Genomic DNA, 20,270 nt, shown 5'->3' with positions numbered 1-20,270 from the left:
AAAATGTAAACCCAAAACATCATTCCTGTAAATATGCATCACTTCACATGTAGAGTTAACTGAAAATGAATTGCTAAAAATAACGCTAAGCAAAGAGAGCAGCAACTGAAAAAACTAGTTCAAGACAATAATGATAACATCCTGACCACCAATTTTTCTTCAAAAATAAAGCGTGTCTTCTAACTATCTACATATGTGATGTCGGAAATGTTCATTGTTACCCAGGGTCATGTGGCTGCTGGAGTCCTTGTTACACTCCAGAATTAGAGCCCTTGGTCATTTCTCACAATGAACCAATTTTAGTTGACCAAATCTCAATAACCCTTTAAGCTCTCCTATGTTTTAAATAAATCATAAGGAATCACCAAAGTCATTTACCCTTAAGAACTGATCGAGTGTTTGCATTTCTGGATCATCCTGTGGCCCACCAGTGAGCTGCACATCTAAAGAGTCTCCAGGGTACAGACTCAGTAGACTCACTGGGCTGTAGCAGAATCATGGGATACTACCTAGGCCTCTGAGTTTATGAAAATATACTTGTCAAACAAAGATCCTTCTACAACATCTGAAGGACTATGCAACCATGGCATATTTTTTAGAACAATATTTGGGGTAAGAGGAAAAGAGTACAAATTCCTAGCCCTTAGGCTATTCTCCCTCCAAATAAAATACAGCTTGAACTCAAGGACTTTGCTGTAGTTGAGTTTTACAGTTCTTTCCTTTTAAGATAGAGGACTGTTTTCCCAGTTGCCTCTATAAAGCTATTTTCCTGTGAAAGACAACCATGACTTTATCATGTTCCTTTGTTTGGCCTTAAAATGGAGAAATGCTAGCTCTGTATCTTTTTTTGTCTTTTTTTTCTTAGCTTCCTACTCGATTCCAAGCTGAAAAGGAATTTGGTTTCTGTTGCAGGAAAGATTACTAAAGAAGGTAAAATATCAGCTATATATTTTTTTTCAGCTGTATTTTTCAGAAAGCTTAAGGCAGGCTTATTAGGGACTTGAAGGAATCATTTGTCTAGCAAACAGAATACTTTAAATATTTCATTGTCTTCTCCTGAAAGGATAAACATGTGTATTTTTCAAGCTAAAGGTGATTGTTCCTTAGAAAGATTTATGTACAGGGGTGATTTTATGCTAGCTAATCAATTTCAATTGATGACCCATTATTCACTAATACATTTCCTGTGATCTCACTTTCAGGTTATTATAATGAAACCCAAAAATCTGCAGACACTGTGCTTTCTGGGTGAAGCATGCTTGCATTTGGATTGCCTGCTGTCTTCAGGGAAAATACTATACTACAAAAGCAGAGGCAAACCTCTGGATTTCAGAATTTGTCATTGCCACGATTTATTGGCATTAACCTGCTTCAGATAGGTACATCAGGATTCAAATTGAATGCCATAGAGTGGTTGCATTCTTTGACAGTTCTTGCATTTTACAATGCATTTTGCCACTGAAGCAGCTGTTCCCCATTTTGAAAATTAAGGGAAAACAAAAACAGGTGAAAACTTCTCTGTAGCAAAGATATTGTGCCTGTTTGAAGCACTCACCTGAACAGTTTACTCCTTACTCCTTACCTACTGTCTTTAGAATGGCCATGAAAATACACATTTGTTATAGATATATATGCTTTTTAAGTTGCTGGTCCATTTTCTGAATTTCTGACATTCAAATCTCTAATTATTATTGCTATGTTTTGAGAAACCTTCTCTTAGTGCCTATTTGCATGTAACCTTGAGAATATTATTTCTTAACATTCTATAACTCAAATTAATATACATTTCCACAACCTACATTCTTTAAAAGGCTTACAATTCCAGCAACCTATTTCTTAAAAACAACTTACTAGTGTAGAATAGAATGCAGTGTTACCATTCTGTGATTCCCATGCACGATTCCTGCAAATAAAATGAATGTTTAAAACTGTGTCTGACTTTCCAAAATAAATGCATAGTAATTAACCCCTAAATTCTTCTGCTTACCAGTTTTCAGAAGGAAGCCTCCTGAAAAAAATTTTTAAACTCATTTAATTTCACTGTGTAGTCCCCATAAACACACAAACGATTTTGTCTAGCTTCTCAACAGTGATGGGAATATCTATTTTAAATGATTCTGCAAAATATTGATCACAGGTTTCTCATGACTATTAACATTCTCAAATAAGCTCAAGGTTTAAAAAATAATACATACATTTGATTCATCCCTAATAGAAGATGCTTTCATCATGACATTTTGAAATCTAGTCCATAGTTTCACATGCAAGCTTTCAAGAAATGGCATGGCGTTCCACACACTGAGCTCCCATTTGTGTGGACTGTCCCACCCAAAGAGTTAAGGAAAGCAGTAGGAAAACTGACTGCTTTTATATAATTTTCCCCATCTCTAAATTCAAATATACATATTATCTCTAAAGTAAGAACATCTATATAGGCCTGTGACTGATACCTAATAGTTTCACCATTGGCTTTATTGTTATTAAAATGTAAAATCCAGTGACAGGTAAAATGTCAACTTTTCTAATTATAAAACAATTAGATTGTCTCTTACCTGACAGTCAGTTAAGGGTGTAAGAGGAAGACGAGGCTTGAATATTATTCAGGTCTTTAACATAGACAGAAATCTAAAATCAGGGCCTCCAAATACTACTCTTATGAACTGGACTAACTTAGAATAAAACCATGCAAAAAGCCCCCTTAATAGCCTCTTTCCCAAGAAACTCTGCCCTTGAAATCTTACCACTTTGTCATCACAAACAGACATGGAAAATAGAACCCTAAAAATAACTGAGGGCTTCCTCATGTTGCCTCTACCATGGCTCCTTCCATCCTTGACTGATTTGGAAGATGGTTAGAGAAGGTTGGAGTTGGGGGATCTGGAGGAATCCATATCATTACCTGTCGCACTGGAGGAAGAGATGAAAAGTAGAATACAAGGGTGGAGGAAGACTAATCCAAATTTAGGAAAGCCCCCAACCGAAAATGCCCCATGGAAGCAGTGTTTTTTCATCTCTGGACTCCATCCCTAATATGTAGAATAGTGTCCATTCACTATGAGCCGCACAATAGAAGCTTTGCATTCATGATAGAAGAGATCAGAGGACAAGACAAAGGAGCAGGGGAATAGACTAGGAAGATGTGAACTTTCCTTGGAGATTTGGGGGCATTTCTCAGAGAGCCCTAACCGCTGCTAGAAGGGGAAGACCTACAGGAGAGATCTTTTGAAGATTGTGTGCTGATTCTGGAAGCCTGAGCAGCCAGTAGCTAATATACTTTATCTTTCCCATCATCCCTTTCTTACATCGGGTTGGTTTCCAAGCCATTACTCCTAACTTTTGCCAAACCCAGCCCCTTCCTCAGGTTCTTAAATTTACCAGAACTCTGTCTTCTAAAGAAATTTGAACTGGCACTGAATATAATCAGAGTTTTATGTTTAATATTAATTCCCTTATTTTCTACCTAGTCAATTCTCTAGGATAACAAAGAGGAAGCATGTAGACCAATGGTTCTTAACTGGGCAATTTTGCTTCCCTTGCCCCAGACTTTTGGCAAATCTGGCAACATTTTTTATTGTCGTGGCTATGGAGAAGGTGCTTCTGGCATCTGGCGTATAGAGACAAGTGATGCTAATTAACATCCTATAATACCCGAGGCAAAAAATATCCAGTCCAAAATATCAGTAGCACCAAGGTTGAGGATCCCTGATCTAGACTAGACAGTAAAATAGGATTAACACTTAAAAGAGTGTTGTTAAAATAAAAATTTAGCTTTATACAGAATTTTCTGAAAATTCTGAAATTAGAAGCCCCTACGATAGTACAAATGAATGTCTTTGTTTTGAATTGCATATGCCTTAAGCTTAAATGGATAATTAAATACTCTAAAGAATGAATGACTCTAATATAATTTCCTAAATCAAACATTCAATTAAATAATAGAGACTCCAATTTTTAGAAAATGAGACTATTCTCGGTATTGTTCTAGTAAGTATAACCTTGTAATGTGAGTCATTATTATATCCTATTTGTACACTAAGTATTTGCTCATCTGAATTCCTTCTTGTTTCCTATAATGCTATGGGGTCTGATTTTAACAGTTTGGACCTACCTGAATTTTACTGCCTCCTGCTTTTCTAAATGGGTAAATATTTAGGAGAGAGGTCAGCACCATGACCTGATCTACTAGGTCCCAGCTGATTGGCTCGGAGCTGGTATAAGGCCTTACTTGTAGCTCTTTTTGTAGCTGTACTTGCCAGCCATCTTGTTGGCCTACCTTATTTTGTGGGGCTGACCTTTAAAGGCAGGGACTACCATATAAAAAGGTAAGATTCTCAGTATAATTGACCTCAAATTTAAAAATTACAGCATATGATTTTCTCAACATTTTTATCTTCAAGATGCAGACAATGCTTCTAATATAATTTCCTGGTTATTAAATGACGTCAGATATTTATATAAGCAGTGCAGTACTTCATTCAAGAGCATGGGCTTTGAGGGAAGACTGACCTCGTTTGAATATTGGCTGAGCTATGTCCTACCTGTACAAAACCAAGCCAGTTTTCAGTCTCTTGAGCCCCATTTAATCATTGGTAAGTGGAGGTTATAATACCAATGTTAGCACAGATTGTCTGAAAATTAAATGGAAGGAGATCATTTAATTAATTTATCATCCAAGAGGGCAGTTTTGATGGTAAAATGGAGTAGCATTAATGATTGCGATAGAAAAGCAGGTATAAACTGAGTCTACTCCAAGCATAAACTGGAATATGTGGGCAGTCTACTTAAATGAGATGTAAATGTTTAGAACATTTTGGCTAGGAGTAAATAATCAGTGAAAATGGCTTGCAAGAAAATAATCCTCTGTGAAATGTGAATACTGTGTGATACACTAGGCTGGCTTGTTATTAAGCATGTTCTTCCAGCATATGACTAAAATCTATATCATTATTTAAAAAACCAGTGACTACAAAGTGTGGAATGACCACCTGGATCACCCAGAAAGATCAAAAGCCTTGAGGTGGACAAATCCTTCAAAATCCTGTAAAATAGTACAGCAGTGTTTCCCAAGTTGTATTAAAAAGAACTCGGGGAGGGGCGCCTGGGTGGCGCAGTCGGTTAAGCGTCCGACTTCAGCCAGGTCACGATCTCGCGGTCCGTGAGTTCGAGCCCCGCGTCGGGCTCTGGGCTGATGGCTCAGAGCCTGGAGCCTGTTTCCGATTCTGTGTCTCCCTCTCTCTCTGCCCCTCCCCCGTTCATGCTCTGTCTCTCTCTGTCCCAAAAATAAATAAACGTTGAAAAAAAATTTTTTTAAAAAGAACTCGGGGATACTGCATTAAAAAGGGGCTCTGTGACCAAGTGACATTAGAAAGTTCTGTGTATTTTAGTCCTTTTTAGAATAGCATATTAGACTATTAGACATCCAAGTACTGAAGACTAAGTAATCCTGCAATAAAATCTATATAGTTTGAAAAATACTGACTTACATCTTATGTAGATGTAAGCTGGCCTCATTTTCCACATAATGGGAAAGAAAAACTGGCTGACGGATGCCTACAATGATGTGTTTAGATGGAGCCTGAAACTTGGGTTTAATGGGAAAGATCAAGATCAATTAATGATGTTTGCCATGGATAATGGTATCGGAGGGGGGTGGTGAGGAGAGTGGTGGCATGCGTGATACTTCCTTGGCATTCAGGATTTGCATTTGGATAGCATAAAGCAAAATATTACATTCTGACATCTTCAAGTAACAAAAGTCAATTTCAGTCAGAATGAAGATCACTTGTCTTTAAAGGAATGAGTTAGTAGACATGTCTCTGAGTAGAACACTGTAATTTCTGCATAATTCTTTGCATGTCTTCAAATCAACATCAAGCTTGGTTCCACAAAGAATTGGCACAAGGCCATTTGGAGATGTTGTGCATTTAAATGTAGCAAACACTGAAGCAATATCTGTGTCCATGGAAACTAGTGGGATCGTTTTGCTCAGAGAGCCTTTTTGCCCTGTTTAGCAATAAGTGACCCTGAGAGAGAGAAATTAGCTCTCAGCAAATGAACCAACAATCTCTTATGGATGGTCTCCTTCATTTCTCAGAGTGTGGATGGACATGCTATACCAACAATGTAAAGGTGATAAACTTTTGCCCCCAGCACTTTCTCTTTTCTTTATTTGAGCAAAACAGACACAGAGATTCCAGGAAGTATGAACCGATGCTACTTTCGCATTCATGCCTGGCACTTACTGAAAGCATCTACAGTTACACTAAGGAGCCTTAAGGATCCTCACAAAACATTGACAATTTGTCACAATGTTGTACAATGAGGCCTTCTATAATTCAGACATGGCAAGTCATGCCCAGTACTTCACAGGTCCTCTGTGTCAGCAGATTTGGGAAATCCCAGCAGATAACCTGTCGCTAACATTGATATTGAAGGACATAGGAATCTTACGATCACCATATGTTCTCCTCACGCTGGCTTCTAGCTACCGTGGTACCTTGACTATGATGTTTTTATTTTATTTTATTTTATTTTATTTTATTTTATTTTGGTAACACTTAACATGAGAAGCAAGAATAGCATTCAAGATAAAGAACATACCTCATGCAAAGACCCCAAGATCAGAATGAACCGCACATTTTCTGAAAATGGAAATATCACTTCTATGTTCTGAATTGTGTTCCCCCAAAAATTCATGTCGACATCTTAATCCCCAGTACTTCAGAATGTGACCACATTTGAAGATAGTGTCTTTGTAGAAGTATTTAGGTTAAAATGAGGTCCTAAACCAATATGACTAGTGTTCTTTTAAGAAGATGAAATTCGGACACAGACATGTACAGATGAAAAATGATGTGAAGATGTGGGGAGATGATGACCATCTAACAAGCCAAGGAGAGAGGCCTGGAACAGATCTTTTCCTGAAGGCATTCGGAAGAAACCAACCTTCCTGGGCAACTTAATCTCCAATTTGTAGCCTCCAGAACTGTGAGAAAATACATTTCTATCATTTAAGCCATCCAATCTGTACACTTTGTTATGGAAGCCCTGGCAAATTAATAGAGTCAGTGTGGTTGGGGTGTAGTGGATAAGAGTGAGAGAATGAGATGAGTTTGTAGAGGTAAGTAGGAGAAACATCATGAAAGAAGTTTGAATTTTATTCTAAGTACACTGAGAAGCCATTCAAATGTTTTAAGCAGAAAAATTCACTCTGCAAAACAGACAATGGGTTGCAGAGAGGCAAGAGTATTGACAAGGTGACCAGGCACGGGGGTTGTGAGGGATTCACAAGATGATGGTGGCTTGGACTAGAGCGATAACTGAGGTGAGAGAGGAGGCAGATTTTAGACATATTTTGGTGATAGAGTCAACAACACTTGCAGATGGGTTTGATGTAGGGGTAAGATAAAAGAATATGGGGAATGCCTGAATTTTTGGCTTGAACAATTTGGTAGAGGAAAGTATTTGCCACGATGGAGAAGACAGAAGGATAGATTTGATGGGTTGTATGACATTGGACAAGGTAATTAACCTAATTCTGAGTTTCTCATGGGTAATATGGAGCAAATAGTAATGCTGTTTCATTGGGTAGTTGTGAAAATTAAAAAATTATGCTTATGGAACACCCAAAACTTAGTAAATACTCGATAAACATTGAATTAGCAGCACTAGCAGCATCCTTAGTCAGTTATCTTGAAATGCAACAAGCAATTAGGTAAAATTGGATTCAGTGTCACCAAGAACATTATAATCGAGGTGGTAATATATACAGAAGATAATATTTTATTTAAAAATAAATTTCAGGGGCGCCTGGGTGGCGCAGTTGGTTAAGCGTCCGACTTCAGCTCAGGTCACGATCTCGCGGTCCGTGAGTTCGAGCCCCGCGTCAGGCTCTGGGCTGATGGCTCGGAGCCTGGAGCCTGTTTCCGATTCTGTGTCTCCCTCTCTCTCTGCCCCTCCCCCGTTCATGCTCTGTCTCTCTCTGTCCCAAAAAAAATAAATAAACGTTGAAAAAAAATTAAAAAAAATAAAATAAAATAAATTTCAGATTACATGTCTAAAGCCCTTTAATCCATGGGGACCTGTGTCATATTCTGACAAAGTTAAACTTTAGACACTTGTGAAGTTGCCTGTGAATGTAGAATAGTTTGAAGAAGGTTTTTGTTACCTTCCTAAAAAACTAAAGGAGGCTATCATGAATCTTCAAAATAGACTAAGTGTGCTAGATGTGGACTTAGCATCCCTTTTTATCCCCTTCTATGAATACCCCTATATTAAGGGAGCTGGAAGGCAAACCACGCATTTATCAGGCTCCCCAGCAAGAAGGGGCTACGTGTGATATACATTCCACCAATGAGATGGTGTCTTGCGAGATCTGGAAGATGGAGGTGAGAGAGAGTGCTCCTCCTTCTGCTGTGGAGGCTGGCTGGTAGAGTAGATTCATGTTGGTGTCTGTGGCCAGTAGGATCCTCATCTGAGGCTCTGGTCACCAGCTCCGGGAGCCTGAGGCAAGTATAGTGGCATCAGTGATGGTAATGGGCACAAGCTGCTTCCTGACCACCAGATTTTAGCTACAGTCATGTTAACCAGAACCAACTTCTCTTAGCTCTCTGAAAGATCTTATAAACTCTTGGGGCGCCTGGGTGGCGCAGTCGGTTAAGCGTCCGACTTCAGCCAGGTCACGATCTCGCGGTCCGTGAGTTCGAGCCCCGCGTCGGGCTCTGGGCTGATGGCTCAGAGCCTGGAGCCTGTTTCCGATTCTGTGTCTCCCTCTCTCTCTGCCCCTCCCCCGTTCATGCTGTGTCTCTCTCTGTCCCAAAAATAAATAAACGTTGAAGAAAAAAAAAATTAAAAAAAAAAAAAAAACTCTTAATTCCCTGTGTTAAATTTCTTTTTGACTGAACTATCTAGAATGGTTCCTGACTGGAACCATTATGCATCTCTGACTGGTACATTGAGTCTTATCAAGAATCTACTTTAACTCAGTTTTTCTCTAATAAGAAGTTTATCTGATAACGTCTTTCTTAACCAAAATATTTTAATCTATTTACCTAGCTGCTCAATTCTAATTTCAAACACCCAGTTCACATTTCAGGTGCTTATTTGATGTTTTTAAATGAATAAATGTTATCAGGTCACCTTCTGGGTTACCCGATTCATAAAATAATAACATTCTTCCTGGCAAAAGTCCAACTTTCCAGCCAATCTAATATAAGATTCATCAAATTCCTCATAGATCTATAATCAATATAAAATCCTTTTGAGCTTTATATGATCTAAGCATAGACATAATAACACAGCATTATTTTAGGTAACTTAAATGTCAGTATTACCACAGGTGCAACCAAAGCTTTATTCATGTAATACCTACTTAGAGAATTGAGATTCTCTTTAAGTTGTTCTTCAACAATATTTAGTTAAATAAAATGACCCTCATTAAACTCATTTTTCATCAAAACCTAAAAATACCAAATTACAAATTTGCGAAGACTTTCACTTACATCTATAATCAAGGCAACAGCATTAAATTATTCATTAATTCTTCTTTTGTTAGTTCTCTTCTTCAAATAAAAATTTTAAATTATGTTGAATATGATTATTTCCTCTTTAAATATGTTCCACCCTCATTGTTAATAATCTTATAATCTGACTTAACCATACTTTAAAGGTCCAGATTGCAGAAAAACAAACTTTAGAACACTGGTACCATGTGAAACATTTATCAGATCTGTAGCTTTCTCAGTTTTGAAATATAGTGGATACACAGAAGGAAACAAATGGGAGGAGTTGATGAATTGAATACTACTGATGGGTGACCCAGTTAGTTTTCGTACCAGTATCATTTGCTCAGATCTATTTCCTTCCTAGATTGTGAGGCTGAGCAGAATAAAGCACCAGCCTGACACCAGCCCTTAGGACAGAGTCTTGTCTATTGGATGTGGTGGCCCCCGAAGGAAGCTCAAGACAGCCTTCTGACCTATTCTGTTCATCTTGGAATTAGACACTAAAGTTTTCTTAAGACCAAGGGCCATTATAGGTTTGCTGAAGAAACAATAGACAGCTGAGAATAAGCTCTTCTCGAAATGATGCTAGTTACCTGGCAGTGGCTGAGCACCATGGCTTGATGTCCCCTGAGGAAAGGGCATGGGTTACCCCCCGAGGAAAGGGTTACAAGAAAAGTAGACACGAATCATTTGGTACAACATTTTTACATCTTTACTTTCCACAGACAGGGGAAGGATTATATTGGGCCGTGTGTTCAGCATCCTTTATTAGAAATACACTGAACTTTCGCCTTTAAAATGTGTCCATTCTTCTTCCTTAGCCAGCAATCGCATCTTCATGATAGCATTCACCCCTCCTAAAGCATCTCTCTAGCTATTTGGGGGACACTCATGATAATATATTGCATGTGCTTCTGTTGTGCCTGCTGCTAGTGGCTTTGTGAAGACACTGCTCCTGCTAAGATGACTGCCACCCACAGGTGACCCACTTGATTCTCAGCCAGAACTTCATGGGGATAAAAGAAGATGCCCTTGCTCCAATTTGATGTAGCTTTTGATCGCCTGAAACCAGAAGATTCTCTATTTTTATGTAAGGTTTTCCCATGATTTTTATAAACATGGTAACTTCAACTGCTATGAAAAACCAAGTCCCTTAGGGAGTCAGATACCACCCTTTTCCTTCCATCGTCCTCACGTAGGTGGATGCCCTGTTACCATTTTTTCCTCTCAAAATCTGTATCTTCTAATTCCTCGTTTTAAGCTTACATGTGTTTGTCACTGGTATTCCTTCTAGTACTGATAAGCTGATGGGTAACTTAGAAGACAAAGCCCAATCTTGCTTTTTTATGAGTTCGAGCCTCTTTTTAATCCCTGAGAAGTTGATTATTTTAATTTGGTGCCATAGACTGTACCTTCCTGCAGCAAACATTTGTCATATTTGGTGCCAGTATCTGAATCCCCCTTCCCTCTTCCTATTGGCACTGCCATCATTCTTTTGAGAAAATTCCCAGTTGACTATAGTTTTAACAAGAAAGCGATTCCAACTTACTCCCACCGCAGCCTCCCACGTCCTAAGCTGAGGGTGGCAGATTCTTCCTCACTTCACACTGGCACAGTCAGTTTTCTAAATTCAATCATCAGACATTCATTCCTGAGATGCTGATTCAATGGTTGAAGTCCAATTAATCATGCTGTGGGGCAGACTAGAGGTCAGACCTTCCTGTGGCATGACCTTGGCTGCAATTCTGCCTGATCCTCCCCCAGAAGACCGCGGATTCCCGTCCATTCTCCTAGCTCAGTCCGCCAGTTTCCCATTTATTATGTCACTCCCCAATATCTTCACAATAAATTCCCAGGGTTGTTTCTGTATTTTAACTAATACTCTAGCTTGGAGAAATCAAAACACTGAGGTTTCTGGATTGAATGTATCCCCCTAAAAGGTATGAAGTCCTAACTCTTAGTACCTGTGAATGTGACTTTATTTGAAAAGGGTCTTTGGAGTCATCAAGACAAGATGAAGTCATATTGGAGTAGGGCAGGCCCTTAGTCCAATATGCATTGTGTCCTTATAGAAAAGGAGAGAGACACACACAAGGAGAGAAAACCATGGAAAGACAGACACATGAGAGAAGAGTGTCACTGAAGTGCTGTGGCTGAAAACCAAGGGACACCTAGGATAGGCAGAGCCAAGGAAGGGTATTCCCTAGAGATTTCAGAGGGAGCATGGCCCTGGAAACATCCTGATTTCATACTTCTTGGCTTCAGAATTATGATACAGTACATTTCTGTCTTTTTTAAGCCTCCAGTTTGTGGTACTTTGTTACAGCAGGCCTAGAAAATGCATAATTTAAATTCTTACTAATGACAATTATACACCATTAGTTATACTGTTTGCTCAAGAAACTCATTGTCTATCTGTGACACAGAAGTCCTTTCCTGGATAACTGGTCATATAATGTTTTTCACTTACCCAACCCCAAATTTTGCAAATAATAAGCATATAAAAGAAGAATCCAATTAATATACTACATGCAAATGAACAGAAGGCATTAGGAAGAGCAGGATTACCCTAAGAACTTAAGTATCTTCTGTTTTATTCTCCTCTCCTCAACACTTTTCTCATCTTGTTACCTACTCACAAATAAAATGTCCCACATATCATAAACCGGGACACTTTCTGAATACTTTATACATATTTACCAAAAGAAAATAACTCAAGTCCTTGACAAGCCAAGAGTTAGATACCATATAGTAACACAGGAGTTTTAGGAGATCTAGATTGTCATCACGACAACACTATCACCAACCCTGAAACATATATAAATAAGGAAAGCAGGTGTGACATTTCTTCATTACTATTCGTATTCAGCATACTGTGAATGATTAAGACCAGTAAAGTGGAAGCATATTACAACAGAAAGGACATAGGGATAGTTGCTAAAATGAGGATGTCCAGAAGGAGCTTAAATACTATGTGCAACTGTCTTACCAGTTGACGAGACAATACTATAATTAAAGTGGGCAATGACTAGATTTTCAAACTTTTTTGAAGCTTTGTTATACTTTATTTGACAATGTCCAATTTGCTTGCAGAATACTAAGCAAACAAAAGTGAGTGTTATAGGTATTATGTTGGCATTTTTGATACCAGGATTTTCATTATATATTAGCTCCTTGGTCATTTCAAAATTCCTCGAATTTCTTTCTGATACTGTTATTTGATTTAGAAACCGGATAAAAGCAGCTGAAAGCATTTTTTGGTCTTAAATTAGAGTTGGCCATGACAAATGTTCCTACAAGAATATAGGATGAATCCCACACATTTATCACAGCATCTGGGCCATGTTTGTTTCTGTAGGACACAGGAGAGGGTAGGAAGAATTCTTATGTTGGTAAACTGGAAGTCTAAGAATTACACTTGCCATCTGGGACTGCTTTGATGAGAATACTGGCCTGTTCTTTCCACTTAATTACCAAAATGAAGTATCGTCATGCAAAGACAATGATCTTGGTGATCGAGACTCAAGTACAACCAGTAAAACTAAATACTTTCATTTAAATGTGGTTGTATTTATTTACTGTAACATTGAACAAGCTTCTCCAGTTCTTTAGAACAAAATTCATCCGCCCATTTACCCTATACAAACAAGAAGAAGTTACATAAACCCAACATAATTAAAGCAATTTATATAGGGCATAAACTTCATGATGTTTTACAGTCAACTTGTAAGTAAAGAAGGCAACTAACAGAAATAACTTCTCCCAGCAAAAACACTTATGTGGTTTGCAGAGTTCCAAAATACCAATCTTTAAATATGTACTATTTCACCAAAGTGCCAAAAGAAGAATAGCAAACTAAATAGAGCAAAATATGGCCTCAATTTAAAGATTTGGTAAGGAACTAAAATGAAGACCTAGTTTTATACCTGCTGTTATAAAGGATCAACTTACTTTCTCCAGCATTATAATTTCATTAACTCCATTAGGGAGTGCAATTTCAAATGAAAAACTTAGGTTCACCTAAAACTATTGGGCAATTAACTCAATGGTAATACTTCCAGTATTAAATCTACTGAGTTCCAGAAATATTCAAACTTTTCCACTGCAGAATCTCCCCTTTTTTGTAATAGAAATAGAATATTTTTAAGGCCAGATGGCCAACTAAGAAACCTGATAAGTGGCTGCCTGAGGTCCTAATCAGAACAAGGACTCAAGCGCTGCCCCATAGGGAAATAGCACCGTATCAGGTTTCTTCCTATTAGCCAAGTATCTGAGTAAACCCTAACACAGAGACCCAGACTCACAGTCCTATATTGAGCAGATGTCCATCAGTGATTTTTCAGGGAATGTGCTGGTCCCAAAACTTGCTCTTGTAGAATTGTTACAATGGTAAACATTTGCCCTGGGCACCATCTTGACACAATTCTTTGGCAAGAGTTTCACTGGAGCTGTGTAGAGAACAGATAGGTATGATTTGTGTCTAATAGGCTTAGTGGTAGCCTAACTGGAACAATATGAACAAGAATTAGTAGTAGCCACAACTAATTTTCTGATCTGTATCCCAAAATAGAATAACCAACTGCTTTTTAGAACTGAGCCTCAAAAAATTTTATTAGCTGTACTCTCTCTTATATGAATTGTAAGGCCACTAATCATCTTAAACATTCACAATATTTTAACCCCAAAATTTTCATCTTTCGAAAGCAGCTTTACCTCTGTGGAAGGGACAGGCCAGGTCATTTGAAAGAACCCCTTAGCCAAGGGTGCACACAAGCACATCCAGATGTGATTCCAGGATAAAGGACGGAAGGCCTGGCTTTTGTGGACACGAGATTAAACTCTAGAGGAACTGCATTGGATGGGAGCCATTTTCAAAGCAGCCACCTCAAAGTCAGCTTTTTAATCTCTAGTCTTCAAACCACCTATAATATGCGTCTTTTTTTTTTTAATCTAGAAAGGTATCATTTCAATGCTAAAAGCTGTTTTCCTGATACCTCTTCACAGTTCTTCCCTCTCAAAATGAAAATATTCTGTCCTGATGAGCGCTGAGAGGAAGAAGTGAGCAAAACCCAGGAGTCACTTCAGGGCAATTTATTTCTGCCTTGCCAATTGGTTTACCAATTCACCACTTTTTAGAAGCAGATGAAATGCTGCAGGTGTCTGCAGGCTGAGCATCCCTCTCAGACATGCTGGCCCTATGGTGTGCTTGGGTTTAGAGCTGAGTCAGAGATCTCAGATGCTTCCTCCTGATGGGAATATATTAGAATTGGAATGTTGCTATTACCATCTTGGGAAGGAGAACCAGGCTTATGGAGAGAAAAGCTATCTATCTTCTTCCTACCCAGAGCCAGCTTTCACACCCTTCTGTCCTTTCAAATAGGCTGGAGGTTGGGGGGGGGGGGTGCACTTCCTAAAAAACTCTTCTTGATCTTAGAGAAAAGGATGGACTTACTTGGTAAACAGTGTGTGACACACTGTGAGGAAAAGATTTAGGAAATATGCTAGCAAAAAAAAAAAAAGAAAAAAAAAATATATATATATATGTCAGAAATAGCACTTATTTTGCACAGCCTCAGCTGTGGGGCGGAGATCAGTCACGACTCTCAGACACATTTTGCTTAAGTCACACATCTTATGGAAACAGACAGCCCAAATGAGCAGAGCGATTTGGGTACAGATGCCAATTTCAGAAAAATAAATGGATGAGGTTTAATGAAATATTTGCTAAAACTCTCAGGCCTCAGTGGAAGAACTTAGTCTAAAACTAGCCAAAACGCAGGACATATAAAACATAGTGACAGTGTGACAGGCACAGAGGTGCACTGCTCAGGTGACCCTTCAAGAGAACCGGCTGCAAAGAGCTGATGAGCTGACAACATCAGATCTGCCCTCTGCAGGAGCCACTTCCGCACTCGGAGGCCCCGCCCCTCCTGGCTGCTCCCAGCCAATAGCTGAGCCTGGCGGAGAAACTGGACCAGCGATTTCTGCCCAACGCAGGACTGCTGTAATGGACAACTTCTGCTTTGGGTAGCCCATCAACCTCACTGAGACTTTCTGGGAGTGACACTGCAGTCTTTGACTCTTCCCAACCTACTCATTCTTCCTTCTTCCTCTCTTTCCACCTGGGTGGGGTATGCAGTACATTCTAAATCCTCTCCCTACCTCTTTATCTTTCACAGCACCCTCCCCCAGCACCGGTAAATCTCTTGCACTTCTAATTTTATCACAGTATTGTTAACCGTAAAAATAAAACTGTCAGCTATTTTAGCAGCAAAAAAAAAAAGGGGGGGGGCGGTTATTTGGGAATAGCAGGGAATTGCAATGCAGGACAAGCAAGCTAGGGCAAAACGACAGGCACCCTAGGGAACAAATGAGAGGATAGCTATTTTATAGAGGAAAAGGGAAGGCCGGGAGGAGCTGTTATAAACACAAAGTCCATTGGAGTAAACTGGAAGTTCAAAGTATGGTGACTTTTCATTGGCTGAGTTGTGACAGTCTCTCATTGGCTGGACTGTTGCTGAGAGAGGAGAAAAACTCCTGCTGGGGTGGTCTCTTCTTGTTGGGATCTGCTGCTGACAATGAGGGGTAAGGTGTGAGAGTTCTCCCTGCTGGCCTCTCAACTCTATTTTAAGTGAGGCTTCCTTTTATTAAATTTCACACCATCCACTTACCAGAGACCTGAACTGAGGCCAACAACTATGCAGATTAGTACAGTTCTGGTTTATCTTGCTGGGAGATGAAAATGTAACAGAATGCTAACCATGGAGAGAACAAATCACCTCCTCTCTCCTCTACTGAAGCATATACCATTTCCAAAGTCTAACTTCTTTTGTAATGTTGCTTTTTTCCATAACTATTTCAAATAGAATCTTTACTTTTCCTGCTTTTCCTACAGTATCCATTGCCCCATATTTCTGTTTAGTTCAAAGTAAAATACGTTCTATTGATATTGATACAGAAGTTACATGGATAGGGAGAAAATAGTCTTTTTCTAATGGACTTTGGCATTGTCCAAGAATAGGTATTCCTCAAGAAAAGCTATTCACACTAGATACTCATAAGTCTAAACTGTCATGCTTTCTGTTTTTCAGTACCTGGTAAGTGAGATAAGTGCACATTTTAAAGCTAATTTCACCTAAATAGCCTTGGTTTCAGGACTATGTGAATGCCCCAAAGCTTACAATTCATTTGATCACAACTATCGAATAAAATCAGCATTAAGACTCACCCAAGATTGTAAATTTGCTACAGGAAAGAACTTCTGGAGACAGTTCCATAGTTCTTTAGGAATGATTTTTCAAGTTTCCATTCATTCCAGGTTTGTCTACATCACCAACCTCCCTTTCCTGTATGGTTCATGACTCTAAATTATCCATTTGCATCACTTTCATACAAACTCTCATTTTCTTTGTAAACAGAGAGAATGGAACCTGTAAGCTAATCAATCTCCCCATGATGCTGTAGAAACTGCGAATGGATTTTTAGTAGAGGGCAGAGTGGGAGGAGAGAGAGAAAAGAAAGTGCCTGCTCCATCCCCTGAGTGCCATCTGCATTCGAGGGCACAGACAGTGCCCACCCGGAGAGCACTTCTGCCCACAGATGAGCCCACACACTGCACCACTGACAGCTGTGTGAGGAAGAAATACTAAAACTGAGAAAAACATGGAACTCACTTTAAGACTGCACATATTGGTCATTAGAAGATGCAGAATAAGCCCCATAGGAACAGAAATATGAGGCTCATTTTAAGTTTTAAAATCAGCTACTAACTCCTCTAGCAAAAATGAGAGAGTTTTTCTTTTTTAAAGCCCATATAATCTCTAATTCCCAATCTGTTCAGAGACTTACCTCCCTTTACAAACTAACAAAAATAGATACGCAATCAACCTCTGAAACTCAGCATCAGAAGTAGAAATTACTGCTTTCGAGTTTCTTTGCAAAATCAACACCTTAAATTAGATGCAAGAAGGCAAGTCACCTTCTTTACCCTGGAAGAGAGGAGAAAAGGCAAGACACTATCTGGAGTTGAGATGAGAAATCCCACTTTTTCTGACTCTAAAGTGGGCAGGGCATCACTAGCAGGTAAATGAAAAGCCTGAAGGAAATGGATAGAAGAAAGCGGGGGTGGGAAGAGGAAGAAAGGATATAGGAATGGAAAACTTGTGTAAGTAAAATCCATACTTGTTTTCTACTGCCAGAATGACATAAAAACACATTTAGACCATGTGGAGTAACTACATTACTTATGAAATGAATCTGCCATTCTAACAATCTATAACATATTTATCTGTGATTTGAAAATTTTAAACTACCTACCTTTATTTTGATCATTATGTTACCTAGTTTTTATTTCTTCAGAAGATTGTTAAAACATATGCCAGAAAGGTATTATCTTCATCTTGGGGGGAGTGGGGAAGATCCAGAAATAAAGTCAGTGTGTTAAGTCCTTATTCTGAGTCAACAGCAGATCTGCCAAGAAGGACTCAGAACTACCTCTTGTTAGACTCGGACATAGCAATAGGATGACTGAATAGAGAGACAAACATTAGTGACAATCATAAGCTACTTTGTTAATAGAGCAGTTTTGCCTAGTGTATTGCCTCAACCCTTCATGCAAATTGGCTCCTGGTAGCTGTCCCTCCTATTCATTAGCTCTATTTGGACACCAGCAGTGGATACAGTTAGTTTCCAGCTAAGATCTCTGTAACCTAAGTACAGAGATGAATATTGATGCAAAGCTAAGAGTCCTATAGGAATCATTGTTGCCATTGTTTGTTTTTTTCTAAATATCAGCATATCAGAGATAAAAACTATCCTGTTCACCAAACTTGACTCTATGCTTGTTGACAATAAAATGAGCTGCTTTCTCATTTTATGAGAAAATAATGCAGGATAAGATAGTGAACAATCATTTTCAACTGGGGAGAATTAAAGGCATAGTTTGGTCAGTCATATGGTATCTTCCCACCTTCTTCATTAAGCCCTAACTCTTACTACCTATAACCTGGTCAAATTCTCCTTTGATGTAAGTTGTGGTTACATCCTTAAAGAGATCTGAATTTGCGAGTACCACAAGAGTCATTATCAAGCATTCAATAAATAATTTTCAGCACCAGTGATGCCAAATATACCAACCATCAGCAGAAGACTGGAAGGACACATTTATGTTAACTAGATTGCAGACCTCGGACCCTTTTCCAAATTACCATGGCCCAAGAGCAAAAACTGATTTGTCAAAGTAATTGTTAACCATTTGAATTATCCAAACAATTATTAACTAATAATTACCTGAATTATTTGATAATTATTAACAACATTATTAGCAGTTGTAGTTTATCATCCCAAATTCTCTATATTCCAAACAAAAGAGGTTTCAGCAAAGAAGTATCACGAATGGTGGGGACAAGAATGATACACAACCATACACCTTGAGAAACAGATCACCAAAATTGGGACATTTGATGCATGAACAAAACCTAAGTACAGAAAGAATCTTAAAGACAAGCCATGTCCAATTCACATTTCTGCCTCACTCTTGTTCCCTGGAGAATCTTCCATGTTCATCACTTGTTATAAAGTCAAGTGTTTCAAAAAAAAAGAAAGGAAGGAAGGAAGGAAGGGAGGAAGGAAGGGAGGGAGGAAAGTCAAAAGTCAAGTGCTTCAAGTATATTTATCCAAGACCTGCTGTTCTAGAACCACTTTGTACTTTCGACCTTTTGTTTATGGAGTCTCTAGACTGAAAAGTAAAAAGGTTTTATTCTTGATTTTAATGGAGTTGAAACTTTGAATATGAGAATAGAATGTACTTTTCCTCTTCCTCCTATGTTTTCATAATTGGTGACCTGAAAACAAAATAGGAATTGTGACACATTCATAAGACAAGTTGATATATTGAGTCCAGAATCCTTACTATAAACCCAAGGTGATAAATTACAAAAAACAATATTGGCAGGTTTGTTAAATAGATACCTGATAGAAGTCAACTTTAAATTATTCTATTCATTAAGTAATTCAATTGGAATTCACTACTAGTCTAATATCTTACATTTGTGCATAAAATACGCTACTCAGGTAAAGCAAATGTAGTGCATTTCCTGATGCAAGTGTGAAATATGTCTAGAATTTTATTTTGCCTATTTATGTATTCAATATGTGTTTATTGAGAAGCTACTGTGTGCCAGGCACTATTTTAGGATTTTGTACACAGTAGTGGAACAAACTGACAAATCCCTTGCCTTTACCAATCTTTACATTCTCCTAGGAGGAGACAGACAATAAAAGAATACCTACTTAAAAACTTTATGCCAAATGGATGTAAGAGCTATGTATGTAAGAACATCAAGTATGCTTGAAGTGATGTGAGTGAGGGGGTGAGTGTAGAAAAGTTGTCAGAAACACATCCAAAAAACAAATTACCAAGAACCCTAAAATCCATGATATGAGAAATAACATAATAATTAAGGCTATATGTTTTAGAAGAAGGCCACACAAAGCAAATGTCCATTGGCACCTTTGGCTGCTACGGTGATCAATGGTCCCTATACTTCAAGAGTACTTCAAGGGAAGGGAAAGGTCAGGAGAAGGAACATGTTTGGACTCATGGTAGAATACATCTTCCTCACTGCTGTGACAAGTAACTGCTTTCTTTATTAGGAAAGGTGTGTTTACCTCATTATTGGGAGAGGCTGACACATTTTCCCTACATGCTGGAATCTTGTCTTACTGAGTTCAGTCCTCTGGGGCTTTTTCTACTAAGCCAGCAAACTG

The 20,270-nt window shown here is 38.6% G+C and overlaps 1 protein-coding gene across 1 annotated transcript in view; it reads left to right on the top strand.

The window, feature by feature from the left end:
• Nucleotides 1–1,931, top strand: part of BANK1 (B cell scaffold protein with ankyrin repeats 1) — a 311,973-nt gene extending 310,042 nt beyond the window's left edge. The window contains exons 16-17 of the mRNA XM_045471780.1: nucleotides 913–930; nucleotides 1,203–1,931. Coding sequence (XP_045327736.1) covers nucleotides 913–930; nucleotides 1,203–1,379 — 195 coding nt within the window. The 3' untranslated portion in view covers nucleotides 1,380–1,931. The remainder of the gene's footprint in view (nucleotides 1–912; nucleotides 931–1,202) is intronic.
• Nucleotides 1,932–20,270: the final 18,339 nt, after the last annotated feature.

This window comes from Leopardus geoffroyi, chromosome B1, assembly GCF_018350155.1.
Source record: "Leopardus geoffroyi isolate Oge1 chromosome B1, O.geoffroyi_Oge1_pat1.0, whole genome shotgun sequence".
In the NCBI taxonomy this organism is placed as follows: Eukaryota; Metazoa; Chordata; class Mammalia; order Carnivora; family Felidae; genus Leopardus; species Leopardus geoffroyi.
The sequence above is the reverse complement of the archived record's forward strand: the minus strand, read 5'-3'. Positions and strand labels throughout refer to the sequence as shown.